This window comes from Aethina tumida, chromosome 1 (assembly GCF_024364675.1).
Source record: "Aethina tumida isolate Nest 87 chromosome 1, icAetTumi1.1, whole genome shotgun sequence".
NCBI lineage: Eukaryota > Metazoa > Arthropoda > Insecta > Coleoptera > Nitidulidae > Aethina > Aethina tumida.
The window spans coordinates 45,211,984-45,231,445 of record NC_065435.1 but is presented as its reverse complement, the minus strand read 5'-3'; the positions used below and the strand labels follow the sequence as shown (position 1 = coordinate 45,231,445).

General features: G+C 29.7%; 3 protein-coding genes and 1 long non-coding RNA gene across 7 annotated transcripts in view; 3 read left to right on the top strand and 1 right to left on the bottom strand.

Moving 5' to 3' along the window:
• Window positions 1–19,462, bottom strand: part of LOC109609133 (nephrin-like) — a 199,636-nt gene that overhangs the window by 24,152 nt on the left and 156,022 nt on the right. For both annotated transcript variants that reach the window (XM_049961438.1, XM_049961439.1), the window contains one exon: window positions 1,313–1,405. In XM_049961438.1, coding sequence (XP_049817395.1) covers window positions 1,313–1,405 — 93 coding nt within the window. The remainder of the gene's footprint in view (window positions 1–1,312; window positions 1,406–19,462) is intronic.
• LOC126264280 (uncharacterized) lies at window positions 7,305–7,735 on the top strand. Its single transcript, XR_007547037.1, has 3 exons — window positions 7,305–7,426; window positions 7,477–7,524; window positions 7,576–7,735. It is a non-coding gene; the product is annotated as an uncharacterized LOC126264280 (long non-coding RNA).
• Window positions 8,024–9,699, top strand: LOC126264279 (uncharacterized). Of its 2 annotated transcripts, none has more exons than XM_049961441.1 (3): window positions 8,024–8,229; window positions 8,297–9,145; window positions 9,210–9,699. In XM_049961441.1, the coding sequence occupies exons 2-3, from the start codon at window positions 8,974–8,976 to the stop codon at window positions 9,611–9,613; spliced, it is 576 nt and encodes a 191-aa protein (XP_049817398.1). In that variant the 5' UTR covers window positions 8,024–8,229; window positions 8,297–8,973; the 3' UTR covers window positions 9,614–9,699. The 2 variants fall into 2 exon arrangements, with proteins under 2 accessions (XP_049817398.1, XP_049817397.1); XM_049961440.1 differs by having other exon boundaries at window positions 9,207–9,699.
• On the top strand, window positions 10,884–11,887 carry LOC109609143 (uncharacterized). Of its 2 annotated transcripts, XM_049961442.1 has the most exons (4): window positions 10,884–11,010; window positions 11,077–11,244; window positions 11,514–11,639; window positions 11,706–11,887. In XM_049961442.1, the coding sequence occupies exons 1-3, from the start codon at window positions 10,920–10,922 to the stop codon at window positions 11,627–11,629; spliced, it is 375 nt and encodes a 124-aa protein (XP_049817399.1). In that variant the 5' UTR covers window positions 10,884–10,919; the 3' UTR covers window positions 11,630–11,639; window positions 11,706–11,887. The 2 variants fall into 2 exon arrangements, with proteins under 2 accessions (XP_049817399.1, XP_019881321.1); XM_020025762.2 differs by having other exon boundaries at window positions 11,514–11,887.

Genomic DNA, 19,462 nt, shown 5'->3' with positions numbered 1-19,462 from the left:
ATATTGAAAATTTGGTTTTTAGATAACTGTTCAAGTGAAATTTATGACTGACATTGCGTAAGATAAGTCTGATACTAAAATGTCTTACAGAAGTAATTAATGCCTTTCTGGTGCGACGTTTCTGGTGCTCTAAATACATATTTTCCCTTATCGGTTGATTTGATAAAAATATCGAATTAAAGTTTGACAAAAGTGACAGTGTTTTCCCAATTTAAACAGGTTAATTTAATTTTTTGTTCAGCTCACTTTTATGAGTACTAAAAATTTTACCCAGAAACAGATATTTAAAATAGTCGGTGCATTTTAACACGTTCAAGTGCTTGTAACAAAATGAATCAGGATTTGGAGAATCGATTTTATGCTGAATTTAATATACGACCTCAGCAACGTCGTGTTGTTGTCCAGTGTTGTAGAAGTAGATTATTTAGATTTTACGCACAGCTTTTGTAACAAAGAGGCAAATTGTGTTCGGAGTCACCCTTTCCCCGAGCTTTTTGTATGCAAATTAACGAATTTATCTCCGCTAAAATATGTTTTCTTTTCGACTGTCGACATATTATGACTTGCCCGAAAAGCTGAACGGAATTGTTTACGGATTTTTCAATAATAATGTGAACGTGAACCGTGCAAAAAAATGCTTTCAAAACATTAATTATAGTATGTGAGGTGGTAGTTTTAACGATGCTGTAACGATCCCGCTCGTATATTTTTATTTTGATTTTTAAAGCAATTTAAGGGCTCGTTCGTGCAGTGCGAACATATCTCGTTATAAACACTTCGCCGATCAGATCTAACAATAAGTAGATCCCTATATTCAAAATATATGACGACATAGTTGTATGGCCATTTGAGTGACAGTTTGATAAATAAAATAAGCTCGGGTTATACATATAACGTATCAGACACCGGTTTAATCAGAAACTAAATTTTAATAGTTATTTATGAAGTTTTAGAAGCAAAGTTGGTAATTACATTGTCTCATCCCGTTCTCTGTTTCTTTCAATGGAAACTTTAATTTAAGTTATCCGTTTGTTACATTGGTATTCATAGCGGCAATCGCAAACTCAATCAGATTACAATATCAAAAATAGTCAGTTTCATCACGTACCCGATCTCGATAGGATAAATATTCATTAAACTAACAACAAGCCTGAATAGTTTTGTACAGTAAATTATGTTCCCAGATTTATCTACTATCAGTATTATTCGATCAGCCTTTTTGATATTGTTCCACTATCGAACAAATTGCCCCAATGATTTGGTGTATTAAAACCGGTAATGCAATTTAAGTTATGCTAATTAATTAATTTACCTGAAGTACGAGGGTTTGATTGCTGACAATGATACCAGCTGTCGCGTTGCTGAAGAGACGTTCACCATCTCGTAACCACCAAACTCTATGAACCTGGAATAAATAAATAAACATCATTTAATCTGTAATTTTAGACATGTCTATGTACATATTAAATGTGAGTTATCGGTTAACAAAAGTATTAGGGATTTACTTTATCGACTTCTCGAATTTAGTGTCAAATATTCTGTTGGAATTACCAAGATATTCATGTTTGTATTAAAATCATGTTTTGAGCTTACAGATAAGTTTAGGAACTTCAATTAATAAGAACAAGTAGAACTTTACCAATACTCTCGTTAAAAATTATAATATCAATTTGATCTTGTAATTAGTTTATAGAAACTAAGACGCACAAGCCAGACGCCAGCCAGGAGAATGCCAAATAAAGAAAATCTTGTTAATTAACTAGAGTTTCAGAGGATGTTGGACGATACTTTTTAATAGGACCAATTAAAACATCGCACGATTTTCTGTTTGTGAACAATTTGTTGTACTTTTAACAAAAATGATACTAAAATATCATATTTTTGTGTTTACAATTCAAACTGATTTTTAAAATATTTATATTCATGTAAAAAATAATAAAATAACATTCTATTGAAACTGAAGGGTTGAAATCGTATATTACAAATGCAAAATTGTGTACGTCAGTTCACTGTTATAATATTTCATAATAGAGTTGTTTTTTCAAATAATTTTTTGCTATGTGAATATGTTTCATGTTGAAATAGAAAATAAATAACTCGTTTCACACAAAATTTTAAAGTATAATAACTTAAATACTGAATCAATTTTGATCGAACTCCTTCAAAAACTCATTTATATCAAAACTCAAAACAATTGTACTGTTTCCTATACTGTTTCGCTTAGTACTTAGTACGTACAGATTGCAGTAAACTGGAAATAATTGGTTTAAAACAAATTACCCGAAGCAATTTGTCAAAACTTTACAAGGGCACAACTGCAGGCGCAACGCTTTAAACTGAACGCAAATCCACGTAGCGAAATAAAAGGGTGCCATTACACGCACTAATGCGTAGTTAAATCACGAACCAAATTGCTTCTGTAATTAAATAAAAGATTCAATTCTACCTTCATGCCGAATAAAACGTGCATTTTCTCATAACTATATGGCATAACTTTTATTGTGCCCGAAAACCTACATGCCCCCGCCATAAATTCTCCGTTGTGTACGAAGATCACGAAAAGACAAAAGTTTCCGTAATTAATACGAATTAAGCAGGTTTGTAAATGGCGAAATTCAGCGTGTACATTTATGAGGGCGGGTTGCGTGATGGTGATTAATACGGGGTAGTTTTTTGGTTGCCCAGTCGCCGGGGGCAAAGGTCAAGGAACAATTATCTTTCGGAGATAAATAAAAATCTAACAAGTAAAGCCCATTAAATTTACAAGGAAACTTTCATCGCCCAAGATCTAATATAGAGGACGCAAATAGAAGCATCCGACTTAATTTATAACATTTTCCTTACTTTAATATGTTACGACCTGAAATTTACGAGGCATTCTTATTACGTAATAAAGTTAATTTGAATTAAAATATTACCGAGATTTACTAAAATATCTTAAAAATTCATTTTAGGTGCAGCGGTCTCCGTTAATTTATTGTAATCCTTTACTTGCTAGCCCATATTAAGATTTATTTCCGGGTTCCGGAGTATTTCATATTGAATATTTTTATGTAATATAATTACGATTTTACTGTTCATTGACAAGAAATGACAAGAAATTTGAAAGCGTACTCAAGTAATAACATTGAGTTTTATACAATGTACTTTAAATAAAAATTTAAATTGTATTTGCATAAAACATTATACTCTTTTCTTAGAATTAATATGCGATACATAATGAAACAAAACTTTTTTGAGACAACCATGTTTTAGAAGAAAGTAATGAATTTTAAATCTTGGCTTATATTAAAAGTACAGATGTCAGAGAATATCAATTTTGCTGTAATGGAAATAATAAATTAGATTTTCATAAATAAATTACGTATTTCAATAGAATTTCTTCATTGTATTCATATTTTTATGTACGTTTTTAGTTTGTCGTTGGAAATTTAATTAAAAAGATGCTGCTTACTAACAAATAAACTGAAAAGTGCGAGTTTTTTATATGAATAATATAAATTGTATCATATACAATATGACTATACAGAAGATTTTTAACACAATACTTATATATATGTAATGTGAATAGAATACTAATGAATTATTATGTACCCCCAGTTGTTATAGCTTCGCACCAACGACTGATCAATATGAATTGCAAATTGCAACTCCACTATAGCAACTAAACTGAGGCAGTAACCGACAAAATGAAAGTGGTATGAAAATCAGCCTAAGACAATTGGAATTGTTTCAATATGCAAATAAACATCGCCGGGGCATTAGCATATTGCGGACAGCGCATCTTCCCTTAAACCAAAACTATTACTTTGTGCAAATAATTTAATACTAATGTGACAAGCGTACACAAATTAATCCTGCTAATACCCTGCAGTGGGAATTGCAAGTCATAGAGCAATGACATCCTGTGTAATTTGACGTGAATGCGTATCCTCGAGTACCGTTCACATGTGACGCCCCATTTGCAAACTGCCTTAAATGCATTCTCGGCATCAATCCCAAATAAACTCGTCCTTTGGTCCTTTGGTTTGCTTTTGTTGCGGACCGGTTTAAAGCATTCAACCATTTTTTTGTTGCCGCAAAACAAAACGGTCACGCAAAACTTTGCGGCAGACTTATTCCCGATTAAATATTTGCTGTTTTTTCTTGTAGATTTTCGATAAGAAGGAAAAAAAGCAGATATATTATTTAGACTCCAGTTTCCAGTCATTGTGGGCGTAATACTTTTGGACTTGATAACCGCCGCTTAATTTATCGATTAAGTTTTCTTTTTACCGGTGATACAACTGTACCTAAATTAAAACTACTAGAAGCACATATTTTTTATATATTGATTCAGAGTAAGTAGTGGTATATCGATTTTACAATGAGTAGTAGTGTTGTATAAATAATAAACTTAATAATGTAAATAATATTGTAACTATTTATTTCAATGAACGTTTGAGGATAGTAACAAATTAGTTTACAGATTACAAAACCGACAGGTAAGTGCTTCAGTCAACTCTATTATTAACATTAATAATAACAGGGAAGTAATTAGATACATATTGCTAGGTACAAGCTGCTCCCTGCTAAATTCAATTAAACATAATTGATCACTTAGATTTTAGCCAACTTTAATCTTAATAATTTAATGCTAATTACCGTAAGTCTCCATACGAAACACTACACAATATTATAGGTTTGTGTAACATACTAAATACATCAAAATTTTAATTGAAATTGAATTTTACATATTTATAAGGCATAACAATTTAATGTTAATGAAGCTACGAGCACTTCCTCATAATTATTAATTAAAGGACGTTACTTGCAATGTCGATTAAAATAAAAATGGCAGTTAAAACAGTAAATAATAAAAATGTGGGATTTTCCTCAGTTTTTCAACACATCAAATATTAGTGTTCGTGCGGAAGCGTCGTATTTTCATCCGATCCCTCGTCGATTTTCCATAGTGCTGTCAGTCATCCATTTCTCTGTTGTAATGTCGATTCGCATTGTCTTTCGGGAGATAATATCACCACTTTTTAAAATGAATTGCCAATATCCGTTCAAACTCTAGAAACGGATCATGAAACGACATGAATGCACGTCTGGTCGCTGATCTGTTTACCTCCTACGCCATTAAAACCTTTTGTGGTATCTAAAATTATCGAACCATTTCTCGGGGATTCGCGTTACGTATAATGACATGTTGAGCACTCCATATTTATTACCTTTGGAGTTCGGAAATGAACCAGGATAATCGGGAACTCATTTGTTACAGTTCGATCTCTTACTAATTAACTAATTCATACTCTGTTTCGATATTAAAATAGCGAATCAATGAAAATGTATTTTCAATATGTTCCCATCATAATTATCGTGACGATCATTTCGGTTTATTGCACATTCAGATTTTGTTATCGATTCGATTTGTCTTTGCTATTTAATGTTTGTTGATTTGAAATGGAAACTACAGTTGTGTATCATTTTTTATTCATCCTTCTATTTTGTTTTGAATATTTTTTGTCTTTAAAACATTGTAGAAGTTTACAAAATAATTTCAAACCAGCTTTCAGTAGTGTTAATAAAAATGAATTTTATTTGTGTGGTAAACTAGAAGGGTTTAGTTTGTGGGCAGTCTGGAGTGGAGAGTTTAGAGTGTATAATAATAATAAGAGAACTGTTAAACTTGAGAACTTTTAAAACAAATTAGATAATGAAATGGGGATAGTCTGAATGCCTTGCAGAAACTGCAATAAAACTAAAGTTAATCCAAGACAGAGTAATTTCGTATATTACTACTTTAATAATGATATACAAAATAGAAAAGAAACGTACATTATTGCAGTTTTATATATTGAGGCCATTCGTATATTTTGTGATTCAGCTCAGAGTTTGGATATATAGTACGCTATCTTAAATTTCACACAAAATGCCGCGTCTGTCATTTCTCTACTGTAATGTGAATTCGTATTGTCTTGTGAAAGTTAATATCAACTATTTTTATAATGGGATTTCCAATATCCTACGAAATTCTTTGAAGCCGTTCTTTTCAAACTACATTTCTCTCTCTCATCTCATAAACCATTAAATCCTTATGTGGCATTTAAAATTATTGAACCAGCTTTTAGAAATTCACGTTAAATACGGGTATGTTGAGCATAGACATTTATTACTTTGCTTCTGATAGTATCGGTAATTCACTCGTTGATGTTTGAATGTTAAGAAACGATGTCATTTAATTTTTATTAAAGGATATCCATAAAAGTACAAAAATTTATGAAATTCTTTTGTAAGATATATTTAGAAATTCCATATATTTAAATAAAAATTCGTGGTAAATTAGAGAAGAAAATCAGGTCAATTTATTGTCAGTGATTTCAAGCTAATTCGAGAGTATCACCTGCAATAATAATAAGAGAACTATTAAACGTGAAGACTTTTAGAACGTATTATCTAAGATAGGGCGGTTTCATTCGTCAAACGGGCCATTCGAAAGCCATAAAAGGATTTAATGCAAGGGAGAGTCGAAGAGTCGACTAAGCTAACAAATTCTAGATAATTCTCCTTAAAAAGCTGGACCGTAAAACCAGTGTTAAAATTATTGAAATTGAATGAGTGAGGTGAGAAAATAGGTAAAAACGTATAAATTATCTTTAGATTAAATATGTTTTTTTGTCTAAAGTATTTTTATTGTCATAATTATATGGTTTATGTAACACGTGCTATTATGTAAACCGTAATTTTAACCAATTACTTTTTAATAGCCAATTTAGAATTTTCATTATAATTAATTACAGTTACGACAAAATTTTATTAGAGGAAACAATTCACATAATAAAACTATCCATAATGCTCTTCTTCACGTTTAGAGCAATAATTTTAAAAGGTCAGTAATTTTATGCACCCTCTTTTCTTAAGCGCTATTAAGACAAGATTTTGTTCGTAAACAAATTAAATTACCAAAATCTAACATCAAGAGACGCTAAAAACAGTCTGGGTTTATCTTGAGTTCCATTATTTTAATTAAAACGAAAACATTAACACGAATTCTTTTTATTCTAAATACTTGTAAAAAGTGGTTAAACGTGGTTAAGTAAAATTAATTTTTATTCAAAAAATAAATGAACTTATTTATTTTACTATAAATTTCTTTAATCAAATTGGATATAAACATAAATTATTTGGTCCTTAGTATCTTATTATATGGGTAAAAGTGTAACAAATTAATTGGTGTAATAAACAACATTTAGTTCTGTTATAAAAATATCGTTATTTATTTGTCTTCAGTATTGTCATTAACGTTGAGAGCTTTTTTGTGATCCTAGAAACGGTCATTATTGTTTGACATCTACCACAGTACTCAAAATAATTTATTGCTGTAAGATGTGCATTTTGGAGCTCCTAAGACACCGACCCCGCAGTTTCATTCAATTGTCATGTATGTTTTACATTAATGTACGCTGTTTTATTAACAATTTCCGTTTTTAGATTATTTTTTGGAAAATCATAATTGGTTATCCTGGGTACTTGGAAAACGTATGGACACGTAACATTAAAAATGTTTGATAATTTAATACAAATTTTTAGTTGGTCTACTGTGGTTTGAAGAAATTGCTGAACCTGAGGTTAATGAAACAATTACAGTAGTGGTCGATAAATAATATTGCAAAGGCAAAAATTAACATATTATAAACATTACAACCCCAGTTAACATGAAATTTCTATAATTTAAAATACAAAAATAATAATAAAGTTATATCTTTATAAAAAATGATTGTTATTGTGTTTTAAGAATTTTTTTTTCGAATAAGAATGTAATTAAAACTTTTGGCCAAACAATATCACAGAACTAGTACCACTTTTTAATAAACCAATTCGGTTTATGTTGCTTCTTACAAGTACTGTGCTTGAGGAAAGCTTTTTAATGCAATTCCATATTAGAGGTTATAACATATTGCATAAGTCAAATTTGACATAAAAAAGCTAATACATGATGTTTAGTCAATGACAGTTCTCTTTGTTGAATGACATTTTGAGCTGTGCAATATTTGATCGCTCCCAAGAAAATGTTTAAATACTTAAATGCTGGCTTTGAAATAATTTCCAATGCAATGCGTGCCAATGCATATGAAATTATTTTTTCTGTAGGTGCAATTACCGCTTCAATTATAATTTCAATGTACTGTAAGGAGACGATTGTGGTTAAGGTTAGGAATTCTAAAAACTGGATAATAGATAAAGGTAAGCAAATTTTATACAATTCACTCATTGTTTATGTCAATCACTTTTTATTTTCTCAAATATTTAGCGTACCGTTGTATTACAAGATCTGAGAGGGTCAATGACATTAATGTGGACACGGAGAAAGCGTCAGTTGCAACTTTTGTTGTTCCACAGCAGATTAGCTTCACAGACGTTGACAAGTTGAACGCCGCATACGAAGGACGGTGTACCAGAAGGGTATGGAAGGTGTGGAAGATTACTCGGGAAAAACATATACCATTCAAAAAAATTAGGCCGGTTTCAGAAATGTATCCGAGAACCCTAATTTCTAAGGATAAAATCTCGAACATGATTATAGCTTTGCAAGAAGAAAAAATGCAGAGCAGCGAGACCAAAAAAATAATTGAAATGTTAAAGAAAATTGATGCTTATGGAAGTTTTCTTTCGAAAACTGATGGCAAACGAGGAAACATATTAAACTTATCTGCATCTGAACGTATAAAGACCATATAATTAGCATTAATCAATTTAATCAATTTATAATTTATTTATTTCATTTTACATTTATAAATAAATATACTCTGTTATATCATGATTTGGATGTTCAATATTCAGTGGTGCCAAATTTACTACATACTTATTTAGAGTGTTATAAGATATTTTATGGATTTTTTATACTTTTATTTTCGAAATGACATTTGAATACATCTGAAAACAATTGAGTCATGTTGTCAAATATCAGTCAAACAATTTGGCAGTAAAATGCAGAAGATTTTGGTAGGTTGCTTCAAATATGTCCTTGAGAAAATCGACTTACATTTATGCTCAACCATATTCAATGAAATTGTCGTTCCTGGTATATTTCTAATATCCGTCGGCTTGATGTATCAATTTTTGGGCAACGAGCAGTGGCAAAGATGGGTGTTGGAAAAGCGTAAGTAGATTTTAGATAAATATTCAAATCCTTATAATAAAATTCTTTTCGAACTTTTTAGTAGGTATCCCTTGGGATGAAGTTGATGATGGAGGATTATTTGGGCAACCTTCCGACGAGTTACCAGTTAAACGTAGACTGAACTTCGTCAGATCCAAAAATAGGAAGATGTTCGCACAACTTTTAACTAATACTTTAAAGGTGAGGAACATGATTAGAAAAGGACATAACCGTACCAAAGATATAAAAAAGCACGTTAGGCCAATGACCAAAATCTTAATTCAGAAACAATATTCTCAGAAGACAATATTGAAAATAATTTCCGTTTTGGTATATAAAGAAATGCCGAAAAAACAACTTTTAAAAATTATTGGATATGTAGTATCATCCAGAGGAAGATCTCTAGCATCTAGAATTCGCAGAGAAAATACCCGTTGCAAAGAGATCTTTGATAAATTATTTCGCTGATTAATTTTGGATATAAATATACAATTACCCTTTATGTAAAATTTATATGTGTAATGTAGTTTCATTAATAAATGTTTTTAAATACATTTTTCTTTTTTTGGAAATATTTATGTTGAATCATTTTAAGGTTTATCTAGCCAGGATTATAAGATTATTAACAAGCATAAACAGAACTAAACTAAAAATCTATCAATGATAGACTGTCATACAAATCAAATAGTATCAATATTTACTACGAAGTAGTTCATTTTATTTTGATTCATTGTTACTGTCAGGTTAATTGATAAAAATTTATAATCTATAAAGAAATGTTATTGAAAAAAAAACATATAATATTATTATTAGATGTGGTCGAAAATATTTGTGGAAAAAGGATTGCCAAAGGTTTGTATATACTTTTTTTATAATATTCGTCTATTTGTGGGCGGATAAATGTTGTCAAGAATATTCAGACACCATATGTAAGTGTTAGCACAAAATATCACGTAAGATTTGCCGTATGTCAGTTATTTTCTACATTTATAGTGTTGCGTGGCCTCAAAGAGCAATTGGGTTATAAGGATGACGATGATTCGATCGAACGACTTTCTATCTCTGTACCTGACACTGCTTCATTACTAAACTCTACCAGCTTCAAGAATTATGTGATGGAAGGAGAATTTTGGGATCAGAATTCGTAAGCAAATTTTATTAATTGTGAATTATTTCATTTATATCTACGTTGTCTGAAATTCTAATTAGGTATCTTTTATTTCGAGATTGACGAGGAACAATTTTATTTGTATGAAGAATTTCTAATACTACTGAATGCTTCGAAAATCCAAAACAAACTTTTTTTCAGGATTGAATTAGTTAGTTATGAGAGTGTACAATTATTATTTAAATTTTCATTATAATACATAATTAAAATATTAATTTGAAATGAAAATGAATATTAATTTGTTCTATGATTCATTCTCATTTTATTTCGTAGGACTAGCTTACTGTTTATGAGTAATATTAATATCAAATTTAATGCAAATCTGCATTCAAAGATGAAACTGATATTAAATGATGGAGTCTAATTGAAACTTATTAGAGTTTCATTTGATTTGAAATTGCAATTTATTGAATAAAATTAATTTAATAAGTAGATTCATACATATTTGAATAAATTGTATAATCTGTTTGTAAAATATAGTTTAGTTATTTCAAATACCACATTTATAGTTTGTATGGTTACTATGGTTAAGTTTTTATTAAAACTGGATATAATTGTTGACAGCACACATCAAATTTACTGAACGTTATTTTCGAAAGCATAAAAATGTATATTTCAGCATTGTTACTCATTTTTATCTGCTTATTCCACCAATTATGGGAGGAAACATGTTGCCAGCCAAAAGACGCTACCCCAAGTAAGTTTTATCACGAAATATCATGTTTAGTACAATTTTCCCACATAACTGTGTCTTTCTTTATAGTTATGAAAGAAACGCCTTTGCCAAAGGAGAAATTTGGTTATGGCAAGGACGATGAATCTGTTTTGGTATACTCCGTCGATTTACCTGATTCATTGGAAGACAATTTGAATATCTTTGATTATGTCATCGAAGAAGATGGAAATTGGGATTATGATACGTTAGATAATCGTAAATAATTATATATTTACGCATTTATACTAAATGCTATATAAAAATAATTCTTAATGAGGAGGGCTAAACATATTTCTTTATTTGTGTCACTATCCTATAAATGATTGAAACTTCAAGTCAAATATTTTTCATACGTTACATTTCAGTACAACTTTTCACTAGATCATATATCATGGGTAGTTACTGAAATATTGAAATAAAGTTTTAACATAAAAATCTTCAGATATAATAATATTCAGTATATTTAATATTGTATTTTTTTATAGAATTCTTACTCTTCGACAAAAATAAGGTGAACCAGACTCAAGGATACCCATCGCAGAATATGTATGATATTTTTGGACTTGATGAAAATCCGGAAGATTTATTTAACCCCAACTGAGTCCTACACTGTAAGAAGAAATATATACAATAATTTATTAAATCTAATAATTATTAGAATCTTATCTAAATTGCAGATCTTCTTTTAAATTGTAGTATAATCCAGTTTTTATATTAATTCTTGGTCGAAAATCAGATTATTTCATCAATTATAATTTGTTAAAATCTAATAATTTTTAGAATTGTCTTGAACTGCATATGTCCCCATATTACCTTTTATACTCTAGTTATTTAATAAAGTTGTGTATTTTCATAAAGATTTTTAATCGTTTTGATTTTAAAGAATTATTAATTTATATTCAATATTTGATTCTTATTAAATTTGTTGCCTTTCAACGAGACTACCTCGTTCACGTCAGAAATAAACACGTTTATCTAAAAAGTTATTTAATATTAATGTTTCGAGGATTCAGAATTGTGATAATTTTTTCATGGGTAATTTATTATGTATACAATAATATTTATTAGAACGGTATTTTAAATTGTGTAAATTCCGTGATTCTCTTGTATAATTCACTTTGTAAATTAATATAAAGGCAGTGGTCATAAATAATTTTGTTAAGAATTCGTGTTATATTATTTTAACACAGAACAGCAATTTTTCAATTTGTACTCCACTCAACTGGGATTTTAGTGATTTTTTTGAAAAATAAGAGAGAAAATGAAGAAGGAAAACTCCTGTTTTCCTGATTGATTACAAAGTATATATTAAAATGATTTCGTTAATGCAAATTAACATCTTCATTATACACATTACAGTCTATTATTATATAATTAGCAATAATAATTATGTGATAATAAGCCACAACATTATTTCGATTCATGTCATTAAATTAAAAGCAATTAAATGTATTAAATTGTAAATTAAATATACAAACAATTAAGTTCCTTACACACGTTTTGTATACTGATTTCGTATGGGATCCGCATTCAATTTCCTCATGAATATGGGAATTTGACAAGGCATTAAAAGTCATAAACCGAAAGTTGCATGCAAATAGCAAACTTAGAAGGTTACCGCTTGACAATATGTGTTGCCTCATTGATTTGCCATACAATCAGAACACACACGGTGCAGTGGAAATTTGATCGTCATCGATGCCACTGTGTGTCGAATGTCTTATGACAATGTAACTAAAATTTGATGGAAGACAAAATGAGATAATGCTTTATGCACACACTAAAATGGTCGGGTTTTAATACGCAACTTTTACAATTTCGTCATTCATCGGGTGTTCTAAAAGTTTCTATATACATGTTTAATTTTCACAAAAAAAGTCCATTAAAACTGTACTCCTTTTTGTAAATTTATTTCAAATAACAATTTTAAATTGTAAGTTCCATTCCATCATACGCGATGATACAAAAGTAAACACGAATGGTTTGCACAACTGCTGTTATAGTTAGTATCAGGCACAACTTGCAGCACATGTCGTTTTTCTGTCAAATGCTAGTAAATCAAAAATATTATTCAATTTTCCAAACGCCAACAACGTGAAACATACGGATTCATGCCAATGTAACCGCTGAATTGGATTATTCAGATGAGGAGTTTTTATTGTACTGTATGGACACAAGTTTGCCTTTATTAAATTTTGGCTTTGTTTATTCGTCATAAAAGGGATTTTATATCGATAATCTTCGCGAATAAAATAAGCAACCAAAATAAAAAAGGCGTTATTGGTTTGAAAAACAGTGCACGTTTAATTAAATAGTTTATTTATTTGCAACTGTGAATTGATAATATATTTTCTTAATTACATTAAATTCTTGTCATAACAGATGCTACTTATTTAATTAAAAACTTGTTAAGGTTTCACTAAAACAATACAATTGTAATTACTCTAATTTGTGGAAAAGGTATTTCCTCATAGTTTTGTTACGTCATCCATTTTATGATATTCGCTTAGGGCGTTCTCATTAACTAAGCAGATAAAAAGGATTATATTCACAAGGAAAAAGAATAAAACAGCTGAAGTTTTGTGCTTTCTACTGTTTTTGTTTAAGGAGTTGGCACAAATGCCAAGATGACTCATTTTATTTAATATCTTATATTAATGTTTTATTATTGTCTGTTTCGGGATTATCTCTGCTTAAATTTCACGATTTCTTTAATCGTTTTATAAACATTATTACGAAAGTAGCTTTACAAACAACACTTATACAAGTTATCAAGAACCTATTTTCGAAACAACATGAATAATCTGAGCTCAAATTAAGCATTGTCTTCCCATTTGTTGCGTCTTGTAACTTTTTTGTTTGAGTAATATTTTTTTTTGTAATATTGTTTAAGTCGTGGCTGGGGCAGAATATTTTCGAACAAAAGTGATGAATTGCAATTCCAAACTTTTCTCGTTCCTGGGATCTGAACAATAAAACTACCTATATAGAACACTTGCGAATGCAAACACATTTTTTCCAGAATAAAACAGTAATATTAGATAATTCAGTTCTTCACTGTATACTTACAAATCAACTCTGTATTTTACAATTGTATCAATTATGTACATCAGATGCAGTTTTTTTTTGTTTTTCTTTTTGCAGCAGCAGCCTCAGAAGAAACGATAGCTGTTTCATTTATTTTTTTAATTAGTTATCCACCAGTGTTGTACTTTATTTATCAGAAGATACCTATTACAGGAGCTTTAAGTAAAAATAAGACTTAATAGAACCCCATCTGTATTCCGAAGCGTGTTAAATGTTTCCGACGGATTCGATTTACACTAGCTTGCTGTATAAAGGAACACTGGAAAAGAAAAATTAACGTAGATTTAAAAATCTTCGTGTAACGCTAAGATAAATTGGCAATTTAGTCTCTTTAAAGAATGTTTTTAGAAAAATATACTTTATTTACTTTGACGGCAGATTCGGGCGCAATATTACGGAAATGTCATATTAATCATGGAGAATTTTTAAATTATTCGGCCAGTGTTCCATTTTTCTATGTCCTTTGTAAAACACGAAAGTGTACAGTTGTTCTAATTAATTATCAAAACACAAGTTTGAAGTATTTTCTGAAATATAAATGATTAAAGAAAATATAATTTAAAAAAAATTACGTTAATGGTTAGTTAGAAGCCCTATTTGATTTTCATAAAAAAACAATTATAAATTATTAAATTGAGAAAACATTAAATATTCGTTTATCCATCAATAAGCAGTTTATAACCGTTAATGGCATTCTTGTATTTATATTGTCATTTTACGGATATATTTACGTTGTAAATTAAAGTTAAGTACTAATAAACAATGTAGTTTTACTGCAAACACTCAATAATGGGGATTAAAACAAGATTGGCGGGATGATCTGTTGGTACATTCGAAATTAATAATTTACAACCTAATAATGAATTCCACACAAATCCTGACACTATAGAAAACACTGCACGACGATATTGACAAAATTAACAATGCTACCAACATTTGTGCCTCTATATTTTCGATTATCCTAATTTTATTAATGGCTCAAAATTAATTGCTAACTTTTATTCGTTTAATAATTAAACATCGAATCGTGTTATTCATTAAATTAATGGTTACTACGATGTTTTCATAAATATTTTTGATAACTGATTTCTCGTTAACTTCATTAATTAAGTAATTTGGTGGAAACAATCATTAATATAATAATTGATAATTAGCGACAGATAAAAAAGAAACTGCATATTTAAATATTTCTTAATTATTTCATATGTATTTAGAGACACAATCGTTTAGATTGTGAAGTTGAACAAATTTAAGTTTGTTTGGACAGATATAGCCTTAAAGAAGTTTAAAAATGTACAAATAAGATTTTCACAATCATTTTTAACGTAATGAAGGAAGAGTAGTTTGGAGACGTGTACATTATCTCCACGTAGCTTTCACACTGGCGTTTCCATTCCATCGGTTCAATGAATTTTGTGGCTCTATTCAGAAGCCTGTGCCAAATATGAGCTATTACCCAGTAACTAGGTAAACTCAATTATTATGTTCTATGTACGATTTATAGATATTAGATGCTATGGTAACTCTCGGATTAGTATTCCAATTTTCGACATGCGTTTTCCCGAACATCAAAGTCACTGTTTGAGCCTTAAGACTTCAAGACAAGTAATTGAGTGGCTGGTGATTATTATTTAAATCAACTATCTAACCCAGTCACATCAACTATCTAACCCCTATTGTTTTACACATCCAACAACAACAATATTGTCTTCCTGTTTATATACATAAACAAAAAATATAAATAAAACAAATTAAAAATATTTTACATGCTTTTACATTACATTATTATATTTTGGTGTAGGTATTTTACAACATCGTCATAGTGCATTTAGGTGAACAATTTCTCTGCATTACTAACTTTTTGATTTTTGCATTGTTAACATTCATTCCCTGTACAGAATAAAATGCTGTAATTTATCGGAAATGATTTTAACAATTTAGAATTTTCGGATACCCTCAACAATATAACAATTTCCATGGAAAATTTGGTTTAATGGACTTTTTAAAGCGAACACAATTTTATAATTGCTAAATTCATTGTTTTATTAAAACCTGTGAATAGATTTGTCGCCATTTTACATTTTATAATATGTATGTGCCAGATTAACCTGAATTAAATTATTGCCAGAGGTAAATGCGATAATTTGTATTGATCAAATAATTTTATAACGTGTAAATTTATGTGATTTACAACAAGATTTTAAGTAAATGAAGAGAGTAAAAACAAAATGTCGACACAATCCATTGATAAAAATACGTTTCTGTGTGGGATTATATTTATGATGCAATTACAATACGTTGTTTTATTATCTTCCAAATGTAAATCGGCTGTATAAATATACAATTGATTTATAAATGGCCTGCAGAAATTTGTACTATCCAGCAATAAATAACAAAATTCATCAAAATTATGGTTTATATTGTAACAACATATTCCACGAACAATTTATGGGACAATTTTCCTGTTATATTCAATAAAAACATCGATTTTTATGAAGCTGGTACACAAAAATCGAGAACAATTTCAATTTTGATATCGCTTAAACTTTGACCTGAAATTTATTAACAAACGCGTCGTAACATGATAAGGACTTTTTTGACATCTTGCCAGTTAATCTATTAGATTTTCGCATTACATATTCAGGTTGTAAGCTTTCATTTTTACGAAAAATAATTTTCGTTACGCTAGTTATTGACTTTTTTTCCGTAAGTTTGATGGAAAATTCGCAAAGCATCCACCATATGCAAATGATTCGGCGACACGGTCTGAATAAAAATTATTTTTATTATTTGCGAGCGTCGCCGTAAACTGCAGGACCGGCTTTTTCCAGATAAAAGGTAGTCGAAAAATATTTTGACTTTCACACAAATGTATTATTTCAAATGGTGTACGTGTTCGGAATCCCGTTATAATTTAACCGCTTTAAAGATATTCTACAAGGAAATCTGGGCCGGTTAAATTTGCTTTTTAACTTTCTCCCCGCGGTTTAAACGCTTTTGTATTTCGTTTAAATCATATCTTTTTTTTTGGTTGCTGCGAACTAATATGAGTTTGGTGTTTTTCCTCGGCGGGTAACCTTTGAAAGCGCCATTAAAATTAGCACAAAAGCTAATTAATATTCCCACCTTTCGCATAAACGTTCTTATTTTAATATTTATGAATGTGAATTGCCATATAAAGATACCACCTAATTTTAATGCAAATCTGGTGTACAGCAATTTTATAATCAAGCTTAATGTGTATGTGTCAAGTAGTCACAACTTGCTTCGCGTCACATTCAGCACGTTTGCATACGTAATGAAATAACATTTTTGCTAATAACACGTGCATTGTTTGGCGCAAATTTAAAGTAGATATGAGTTTAGGAAACATTTCCATAACAAATTACGCCTGGGTACTAAATTGGGACATAGACGTTACCCTTAACTATATTAATGCTTTTATAGTTATACGTTAAGTTTGCCGGCAGAATTTTGCATTCAATTGTGGGGTGTTATAGAGCGATAATATTAATCAGATTTAAGAAACGAGGCTCATTATTGAACACGATACACGTATCATTTATTACTGTCGCCCGGCTTGTCACGACTCGCATTTGAAACAGGCGAAACTTTTTTGATGAATATAATATCCTGAATTTCAGTCATTGGCTGTTTTTATGTCGTTAAGTGAAAAAAGTCGGATTTGAAAAATGAGTCCGCCCTTACGACGAATGAATGTGAAAAAATAATGTTTCTCAGTTTTAAAAAAGAATTGCCTTTTCCAATGCCCTTTAAGCTTCAATAATTTGAACTAAATAAAGGGGACATTTTTTATCTTATTTCTGGCAAAAAAGTAAAAATTGACTGGTCACAGAATTAGCACACAATTTTTATATTTGCAAAGTTAACTGTTGTTTGAAATTAAATTATTCCACGACTCTTCAATTAATAACCACAATTCATCTAAATTTGATCGTTTTTGGTGTGTTAATTGAGACTTCATGTCGTTCCATAAGTTTTTAATTTGATTTAGATCCCGACTTTGCGCTGGCCAATCGAGAACCTCAACATGTTATGATTTAACCAATTTTGAACAACTTTGGACGCATGCTTCTGATAATTATCATGCATAAAAATCCATGTAACTGGTTGTCGTTGGAAAATGGTTCAAATTTTTTTTCTCATAATATCTCTATAACGATCAAATCAGACTGAAGTAATATCTTCGTTGTTTTAAAGATATATCACAAAAAATTATAGAATATTGAAATATAATTATTATACTGACTGAACAAAATTTGAAGAAGTTTAAATTTTCTCTCGCCACCACTGTAAATAGGGCAAAAATTAGAAGGATTTCGTTAAAAAAATTATAATAAACTATTTTTCCTTTTAAAATTATAAGCCTCAAAAGTTAAAATTTTCATTTCTTATTTATTATTTTCAATCGGATTTATAGAACTGGTTGGTATAAGAGGGAATTGTGAATTTTTTTGTTATAACTTTTTTCCACTCATAAGTTTACAAATTTGACACCATACAATATCTGTTTGAAACACATAAAAAAGCGTTTATCTATAAAATATATACTTTTCGAGAAAGTCGTATATAATTTTTTTTATGCTTTTTGTAAATATGATGTGATATAAATGAATGTGTTACTAAAAAGTTGGAACAAAATCATATTTTAAATGAATTATTATTGTATATCAATTATCTATGGACAATTAAAGTTTTCCTATTAAATAATTACAGACAGAATAATTGTTTTCCATTGAAACTAATTTTGTCCAACGAGGATATGATTGTCGGGTTTACAAGAAAAATTTTCTAGGAAATGGGAACTAAATTGAAATTCGTTTTTCTTGGAAAGTACGTATTTTATCGATATCAAACAAGAGTTAAGCAATTTAATTTATATAATTATTAAGAGCTAACAAAATATTTAAAATTTAGTTTTAATAAATTTTTTGTAATTGTTTGTTAATTTTGAATGTTGTATAAAATTAAATTAAGTTGTAAATAACGCTGTTGCTCCGGTTGTTAAGTATCCACTTTAGTAAAAGTTTATTGCTTAGACAAGGATTATAGTTTTAAATTGTGATTCCGGATTAGGATAAGTCCCAAAATACATTTTAATATGTAAATCCTGTCGCATTCAAAAATTTGCCCGGAATAAAACTTGGACGTGCGTCCGATCCTATCGGCCCCCCGCTTTACAGCCTTATCAATTATTTCATTTTTACTGCCTATACACCGAGCAAGTTGGTTGTTATACCGACGTTAAACTCCGTCACAATAAGAAAATTAAGTTCGTTCTTAATGAGCTGTTAAAGTAACCGGAAGTCGAAACGGTTTTGTGTCG